Source organism: Thamnophis sirtalis, unplaced genomic scaffold (assembly GCF_051295495.1).
Source record: "Thamnophis sirtalis isolate CommonGarterSnake01/CBP01778 unplaced genomic scaffold, rThaSir2_p1.2 scaffold_1, whole genome shotgun sequence".
Lineage (NCBI taxonomy): Eukaryota > Metazoa > Chordata > Lepidosauria > Squamata > Natricidae > Thamnophis > Thamnophis sirtalis.
In genome coordinates, this window is record NW_028261381.1 from 61,409,790 (window position 1) to 61,419,340 (window position 9,551).

The 9,551-nt window shown below is 44.8% G+C and overlaps 1 protein-coding gene across 1 annotated transcript in view; it reads right to left on the reverse strand.

The window, feature by feature from the left end:
• Nucleotides 1-1,870: 1,870 nt before the first annotated feature.
• The window catches only part of WNT10A (Wnt family member 10A), a 61,975-nt gene continuing 54,294 nt past the window's right edge, over nt 1,871-9,551 (reverse strand). Inside the window, exon 4 of the mRNA XM_087713110.1 lies at nt 1,871-2,982. Coding sequence (XP_087569236.1) covers nt 2,515-2,982 — 468 coding nt within the window. The 3' untranslated portion in view covers nt 1,871-2,514. The remainder of the gene's footprint in view (nt 2,983-9,551) is intronic.

The following is a 9,551-nucleotide window of genomic DNA, read 5'->3' on the forward strand; positions in this document are numbered from 1 at the left end:
GAGGTTATGTGTTCAGTTACATATGTACATACATATAGGTTTCCTCTATCCAATACATCCAGTGCAGAAGGCAATCTCCATTTTCAAGATTCACTTTTCCTGACCTAATGTTTGCCTGGCAAGTCAAAATCCTACTGGTGCAACTTATCTCCACCAGTCTAAAAAAAGTAGTGATAACTAAAGTCTTCGCCAGAATTGCAAGCTATCACAGGTGGTGCTAGAAGCAAACTATACTATATTGCCAAAATATTCACTCACAACTGATTCTGATTATGTGAATGGGTGAGCGTATGTTTTGCTACCTACATATGAAGAAAGAAAGGCCTTCAACGGGACTTGGGCTTGGGCTCTAGCTGTATTATTATATCTTCTTGTTCTTCCAAAGGTACCAAAGCTAAAATGAAGGGCTTGCCCTTACAGAGGCCCCAAAGTAGAATCAGAGTCTGCCTTTCCCAGGGGAAGATGACTGCCCTCTCCCCCAATTCCTTGGCTGCCTGCAAACCCACTGCCAACCTTGAAGCGCCTCCACGCCTTGTGAAATGCAGCTGCAGAAAGTTCCCCCGCTGGCTAGGCCAATGCAGCCTTGCCCACTCTTCCCTCTCCTTCCTGTCTCCTATTCCTGCTGCATAGCCTCTGGGCTGACATTACAGGCAGGGTGGGGATTTATCAGACAGTGCACAATACCAATCAGGTGATTCATCACCATCTAGCCCAGGAAGAGCAAAGCAGGCAGCTGGCGTTGCATAGAACAGTTACGTATTTCCCACTCCATGTTCATCATTTATATATCAACCCCAAAGCCCACTCACCCATTCTATAAGAACACTTTCTAAGCAGTTGAGAGAAGAACTCTTTTTAAAACATTGGCAGCGCAATATTTTATTGCTAAGTTCTAGAGAGGAACATGCTCGTTCAATGGCAGTCTTGCAAACCTGTGCTACTGCTTTACTTATCCATGGAAGGAAGGTCTTTTCCAACATAAATGGCCATCTTGTTGTCCCGACTTCTCACCTCCTACTTATCTTTAAAAGGAGGTTTTTGTCAGTGTCATCCTAGTCCCTAGCCTCCTTCTAGCAATTATTAGAGATACCCTGACACGTTAAATCTTCCTGGGTTGCAGTAATAATCTTCAGAATGTGCAACAAAAACAAGAGGCTTCCAGCAGGATAATTGTGTTAGAAAAATCAGTGAGTTCTGCAGCACCTTAAAAACCAAGGATTCTAGCATATATTTTCAGGGTCCAGACCGGTCATCAAATGCATTCGGTCCCAAAATGCACAATCCTATGTATATAGGCACAGTGCCAAGGGCATTATTATAGAAAATACATAAAGAAACAAGAGCTTTTTTGAACCACGCAATTGCCATTGTCTTATTTTAGTCTGCATAGACTTTACAGATGACAATCTTTGCCATGTGGGTCTGTAAGTGAAGATAATATTTCATGAATCTGGCATTGTGGTCTGTTATCTAGAACATTAGTGGCATTTTAAAGTCTCATAGTATTTTTCCTGCAGCAGGTTAAACTAAGGTGTTTACTCCCCTGAAAAACAATTTACAAACATCATGACTAACTCCACACGCCAATCAGCTCACAAGTCTCTGCATGTGGGAATCATAAGTGTAACATCCCAGCTGGGAAAGGCTCATTTGAATTCTCATCAAACATTTGTGGCTCTTTCACTGGAGCTCAACCCAGAGAGAGATTACAGGCCTAGATTTCTTTCAAGACAGAATCTTTCGGTCCAGTCCATTCTGCAATGACAACATCTCAAAGGTGCACAAAGGAGAAATGATGACATAAAGATCTGAAGGAAACTCCTCACAAATCACCCCATAGTTCTACTTCAGATATACACATGCACATTACTGTCTTGGATTTGTGTTTATTTGCACAATAATAAAATAAGTTATCAACCACAGTATTTGCACTCAGTGCCTGTGGCTCTTGTTCCAGAGATAGCTGCATACCCCCAACTTGTCAATCTCGTTTTAGAAACATTTCTTTCAACGAACGTTGCATTTTATTTCATTGTTCTCCCCCAAACAACAAAGGTGTGCTCGTGGCACTTCAACTGGAATGGAACAAATTTGGCCTAGGCTAACAGGTATTTGATAGTATTCCCTTACCCCTTAAATGCTCTCGGTGTTGGATTTAAAGGGCATTAAACTGAAAGGGGATGGGGTGGGAATGAGAGCTGCTATCTGAGGAACTGCAGCTCATAGACTTGAGCCAGAGACAACCTCAGGGTCTCCAGCAAGATTATATTACCTTATATTATATAGGTCTTGGTGTTTTGGAAATGTCAGGCCAATGCTGAAGTCTGTACAATAGGAGCTCGTGGAATCAAGGGCTCATGTATCAGGCCAGAAAGGAAATGATGGGAGATGTGAAATATTAGCATGTACCACCAATTCCCTCAAACTCTGCCTTGTGTTAATGCAAGGCTCCATCCTTAAATGTTGCAAAGGCAAACAATGGAACTTTTTGCTGGATCTATAAGGACACAGCTATCATTTACAGACACTGACCCACTCTGTGAGTCGACACTCCTCACAAGCTACAAAACAACACCAATGGAATTTACAGTTGCATCGCTCGCTGCGTGTTTGCCGCAGGATATTATGTCCTCGTCCACAGCACAAGCTTTCACAGTTGTCCATGCCTGGGCTGGTTTTGTTGCACAAACGCCCTTGGGTGCCCACAGAGTCCAACTTTGGTTCCCTCTCACAGAAGTCAGGTGATTTCTCAAAGTAGATCAGGTCACTGATGCCACCACGACGCCGGTGGCGGGCCTGCCCCACGTCCATCTGCCCAGTGTTCCTGTTGTGGGGCCGGATCAGCGTTGCCACATGGAAGCGATCCTTGAGCACTGAACCCACCAGCCGGAAATCAGGAGTCACCTGCCAACATGTCTTCAGCTGGCAGCTTCCGGACGTTCCGTGACACTTGCATTTCCGCTTCATGTTCTCCATCACCACCTGTCAGGAGCACAAGAACACAGCAGTCAGAAGAACTCAAGCACCATGCAGAGGGACTCAGCTCCATCCAGTCCAATTCTCTGTCTAGCTGGCTTTGGAACGTGATCCCCATCCCTTAAGAGACAACTTGTGCTACTGGCACAAGAGCACCAGTTTGGTGTAGTGGTTAGGGTACCAGGCTAGAAACGGGAAGACTGTGAATTCTAGTTCCACCTTAGGCCCAAAGGTATCTGGGTCACCTTGGGCCAATCTCTCTCTCTCTCTCTCTCTCCCCCCCCTCCCTCCCTCTCTCCCCCCTCCCTCCCTCTCTTTACTTGATAGTAAACCACTTCTGAAATATTGACAGGAAAATTACAAAGACTTGTCCAGGTGTCACCAGGGATCAAGTCTGACTTGAAAGAACAGTCACAACTCCTCTGTGTACGGTTTATGCAACTCAGTCAAGCACTTACATAAGAGATGGGTTGTAGTGACTGTGTTCACACGATCAATTTAACAATCTTTCTAGATGTGCCTAACATCTTGAACCAAAGGCTAACCATGGTGGCTATAGGTTCATAGAGCATACTAGATAAAGGCGAGCCCTCCAGATAGCCATGGGGAGCATTAAGAGGTGAAGAGAGTTTATGCAATGCTCCCAACTACATGTAACAACATGTGTTGAGAGATTCCAAGACTGCAGATCGTTTGGGGTTATCATTTACAGACTTGCAGGATGAGGTGAAGTTATTATTTCAACAAGAATGTGTCATCACCTTATATTTAGAACGAAATTCAAAGAATGGGATTTTAAATGGCTTTAAATAAGCTAAAGACAACATTCTTCTCCTCCATCTCCTTATCGTGGAGTCTGGCAACAATGCAGGTAAAAAGTGCAAACATTGGCTTGCAGGATTTCTCCGGAGGAGAGCCAATTTAACAGACATTAAACTGTCTGAATAACTTTATCCCATGTCCCCCACCCCACCCCTTCCCATCCCATCCCATCTAGAAAAGTACAGGTAGTCCTCAACTTACAAGAGTTCATTTAGTGGCCATTCCAAGTTACAATGGCACAGAAAAAAGTAACATGATCATTTTTCACACTTATGACCGTTGCAGCATTTGGTCACATAATCAAAATTCAGATGCTTGGCAACTGAGTCATACTTAGACAGTTGTAGTGTCTCAGGATGATGTGATAGCAACAGCAATAGCACTTAGACTATTATACCGCTTCACAGTGCTTTCACAGCCCTCTCTAAGTGGTTTACAGAGTCAGCATATTGACCCCAACAATCTGGGTCCTCATTTTACCCACCTCGGAAGGATGGAAGGATGAGTCAACCTTGAGCCTGGTGAGATTCAAACTGCCAAACTGCACTTAGCAGTCAGTTGAAGTGGCCTGTAAGTGCTGCACTCTAACCACTGTGCCAATTCGGCTCAGGATCATCTTTTGAGACATTCTGACAAGCGATGCCAATGGAGAAGCCAGATTCACTTAATGCTCATGGTTTCCTTTACAACTACAGAGACTGACCAGGTCTAAGCCAGTTTCATGAAGCTAAAGGGAGCAGGACTTTAATGCTAGAGGGAGCAGGACCTCATTTCCCCTGCCCATTGTAGTGCCAGCTTGGTGACTAAAACAGTATGCTATAATGCAGGATTGTCAAGCTCACGGCCCGCGGGCCGGCTGCATCACGTGCTGGCCACGTCCACGCCCAGTTTACCGAAGGGGGGAAAAGTCACGATATGTCACATAATTCCGCTGTGATGACGTGAGTTTTATACTCCTGCTATAGTGGTTTCAACCTAGAGAGACACAGCTGCCTCCCATCTTCATAAAAGGTAGGGAAAGGACTTGGTCTCCATTCCCAGCAGCAGCAGCAGCAGCCCAGACACTACCCTGTGAGAGGACACATCTGCAGTCTTGGGCAAACAGGGAGCACAGTGCAGTTTCCTTGAAAAGTCACCATTTCTCAGCATAGTGCGGCAGCCAGACTACATAAACACAGTAAGTATTGTAAATTACTACTTATGCAAGGTACTTGCCATAGGTCTGTACTTATGACAGCCTTTTCTGCTCTCTTCACAAGAGAGTTGCTAGTTTCAGTGTATGGTAGAAAAGCAGGGGTGGGATTCAGCCGGTTCGGACCAGTTTTGGTGAACCGGTAGCTCTGACGATCAGCTGGGGAGAGAACCGGTTTGCTCTGATGATCAGCTGGGCCCAACTGTCTGTCCCTGCACTTTACTTACCTATATCCTCTCAGCTGATTCATGCGGCAGAGCGGATTGCCGTGCCTCAGCTGTGTTACTCCCCAGAAGTAACGTGGAAGTTAAGTTTTGTTAAAACTACGCACATGTGCAAAGCACGCCTCAGGCACAAGCACACGATCACCAAACCGGTTGTTAAACTGGCAGGATTCCACCACTGGAGAAAAGATTTAAGGCACTGTGGATTCTGCCACAGGGTCACAGAAAACATGCGATTAGAACATTGGTAGAACTTCCTGAACCTAAAACTTTAGATATCAGGTTAGAACAACTTGGAGCCACTCAGCTGAACTGAACCCATCAGCCAGATACTAATTTATTCACCAGCTGTTGGATAATCTGTTCGTGAAACCTCAGATGGCTAGAAAATAAGGCCTATCAAGCCGATCATAATTCTTTGGTTACAAGCTCTGCAAACTTGTTCTGCTTATCTATAATAGGTTCTTCATGAATGAGGGTTTGCTGCTATGCAAGTAGCCCTTGACTTACGAAGTTCATTCAATGACTGTTCGAAGTTACAATGGTGTTCTGACCGCCCCCCCCGCCCTCCCCCCCCCCGGCCTGTGAATACACCAGAACACAAGCTTGGCTTTTTCCACTGGTCAATTACTGAGATAACAAATCCTTTGGCTGAGGGCCCAGGCAACTCACGTTCAATACAGTAGCTCTGCAGCAACCCAGATAATGCAAACGAAGCAACGCAGATAGTCCAAACGAACAGACACGGCTAGAATACACGGATAGAGTTTATTAACTACTAATTCGAACGGTTGTTTCCTGCAAATGTCCCCTCCCAACGCCTCACCTATAATCTCTCTTGGGGGGGGGGGGCAATCACCAACCACCTGTGCTTAATCACCTTCTGTGAGTCTGCCTACGGAGTTGCTGCTTCCGTTTCTCAGCCCTTCTCAATCTAGCATCAGGGACAAACTGCCTTTGATCCTCCCCACTGCGCCATGACTCAGGCGCCTCCTGGGCCAACCAGCCTCTCTGGTTCCTGCTCTGAGTCTGAACCCTGCCCAGGGTCCTCCACATCTTCCATGGCAGACTCATATGGTTCCTCGCTATCCGAGTCCATCAGCAGCTCAACAGGATCCTGCTGGGCCACAACACAACGGCATTGATAAAAGTGACTTATGGCCGCTTTTCACAGTTAGAACCATTGCAGCTTCCCCATGGTCACACATGATCAGAATTCAGACACTTGGCAACTGACTCACTTTTATGACCATTGCAGTGTCCCGGGATCATGTCATCCCCTTTTGCGACTTTCTGACAAGCAAAGTCAATGGGGAAGCCAGATTCGCTTAACAACCAGGTTATTAACTTAATGACTGCCCTGATTCACTTAACAACTGTGGCAAGAAAGGTCGTAAAATGGGCAAGACTCACTTAACAAATGCCTCCCTTAGCGATATAAATTTTGGGCTCAATTGCGGTCGTAAGTTGAAGACTACGTGTACTGTGAGAGAAAAGCATATTTTGAGACAAAAAGTCACATGCTCCTAGGATGGAACTTTCAATGCAGTAGAAACAGCTAACTTGATTTTGTTTGGCAAAGTCCATATTCTTTGCCTCTGAGGCCGGATTCCACCAAAGGGACTTCTCATTGCTTTCCCTGGCTACATAGTAGCATTAGTGGTTGGATTTAAAAAAAAATTACTACCAGTTCTGTGGCCCTTGGCTTTATGGGCGTGGTGTGACTTTGTGGGTGTGGCTTTGTAGGTGTGGCAGGGGAAGGATACTGCAAAATCCCCATTCCGTCCCCACCCCATTAACTTGCTTTCCAGCTCCGTTCTCCTATTCAGGGCCAGAAAAGATCAGCTGGGAGGCAGCAGGGGCAAGGCCAGCCTATTTGCCGGTTCTCCGAACTCCTCAAAATTTCCGCTACCGGTTCTCCAGAACCGGTCAGAACTGGCTAAATACAACCTCTGCGTAGCATTGAATAGAACGTGTCTGCCAGACAAAGCTAAGCAGGGTCCTGCATCCAAGTTAGTACTCGATGGGAGCCCACCCAATGCTGAAGGCTAGAGTGGGAAGCTAGCCAGTAAAACTACTGCTTACGTGTACATATGTAGAAGCAGCTTGCAATGCACACCTTTTTAGATTAGGGAAAGGAATAGTACATTCAAACACTCTCCCATGTCAAAGCAAATCGTGACACTCCTCTCCTATACACAAAGTTCAGCAGCAGCAAGTCTGCAGTGAAGATGTCCTCCACTTAGGCAGCAGAACTATGCATATCACACAGCCAAGCTGGTCCTCCTCTGATTGAAATGTGACAGAGGATACTTTGCTGGTACTGGTATAGAAATACAGTCCCTTCTCTCCCACTCATGCACCCTTTGAAACAAGAGACCATAAGAATTTCTTTGTCTAACCTGTGTTTGGCTAAAATTAGGAGCTAAACTGGAGGAGCTGTTGCTTACTATTGGAATGGAGGATCACTTGTGAATTCTAAGGCTGTTGGTTAGACCAGTGTTTCTGAACTTTAACCACTGTAAGATGTATGGGCTCTAACTCCCATAATTCCCCAGCCACCATGCTGATTGGAGTATTATGGGAGTTCAGAAGTCCACACGTCTAAAAAAGGCCAGGTTTGAGAAACACTGAGCTAGAGTGAAAAGTCAAGCATTTTGGAAAAAGGCAAACTATTTTCATGAATAGCAATAGCATTTAGACTTGTATACCGCCTCACAGTGCTTTACAGCACTCCCTAAGCAGTTTACAGAGTCAGCATATTGCCCCCAACAAGCTGGGTCCTCATAAAAAGTGGTATCAATGCCATTACCAGGAATGAAGCTCAACTCAAGGACACATTTACCTTTAAACCATTTCTTCCATTAGCATAGATGCCTTCATCACCACAGCACTTTTTTTTTTTGCATCAGCAAGCTTTCAGGGCTTTTCTGTTAATACCTGGTGTGGGAGTTACTTATGATGAACTTCAGTTGGAGGTGGGTTCAAGTCTGAAAGTCATACATGTGGACTGTACTCTTCATCTCTTATGGCTAAGACTTCCAAGGCTTTCAAACCAATAACAAACAGAAATCCACCAGAACTACTATGGTTAGAAACTACACACCCTTAATGATATACACATGTGCTGTATTGGTAAAAGCAAATTGGATACAAGCTTTAAATAGTGAGTTGGGGGAAAAAAGAGGGAGATGCTTAGATATCTTATTAATTGATATTTTTTTCAGAATATGTTATAAGGGTGTAATGTTATTGGAGGTTTATTGAAATTGCAAATGAATGCCAGTAGGTGGTTGTATCTTTAAATACAAATGATTCCAGATAAAAGCATGTTTAAATAATTGTAACTAAATGAGAATTGTGGTACATTGATAGTAAAATACATAAAGATTTTTGATTTAAAATGTACAATTCAATATGAATGAAGTGTAAGTAATGATTGTGGAAGAAACGCATGAAATGTATTTGTAACCAATCGACACGCTATCTACAAGATGTAATGAAGGATGATTCTTTTTTTGTGTTTCTGTTCAATTAAAACAATAAAAAAACTTTTTTAAAAAAAGAAACCACACCCCCCAACTTATTCAATATTTGAAGCAAAGGGTAATAGCCACACAACCATTTATAACTTGCCAGAAAGTTCAAGCAAGTTTAAGAGGGCAGTCCCAGCATGTCAGCTGAGTGCTAGATTAGACTGGAACCAGTGGGATTCAATTTTTTTTACTACTGGTTCTGTGGGCATGGCTTGGTGGGCATGGCAGGGATCAGCCGGGACTTGGGAGCCAGAGAATGGATGGGGGTGGGGCCAGTCGAAGGTGGTATTTACTAGTTCTACAAGCTACTCAAAATTTCCACTACCGGTTCTCCAGAACTGGCCAGAACCTGCTGAATACCACCTCTGACTGGAACACACTCTGATTTAGTCAAGTAAGGGAGGGTGTCATGTGCCGACAGTTGTGGGCATGTCCTATGGCATCACATGAAGGCCACAGTTGCATTCCTTGACTTCATCATGATTTGCATGTCCCTTGGGAGGCAAAAGGGCCAAGAAACCAGCCTGCAAAGCACTCTGATGCCACCTCTCTGCCCATCAGTGGCTGTGATGTCTCTACACTCTGCAACAAGATCCAGCCCTCACTCTCCCCCCCTCCAACCCCCACCCAAGCAGCAAGACAGGACCATCCCCTGCAGTGCGAGAACACTGTAATAAGGGAAATTAGCACCAAATTACAGAGCACTAATAGGCTGGAGCCATTATCCCCTTTGCATCCCACCTAGTGGTTTCTAAACCATTTCCTGTGTGTGTTCCAAGGGGACTGCCTGCCTGCAAAGGG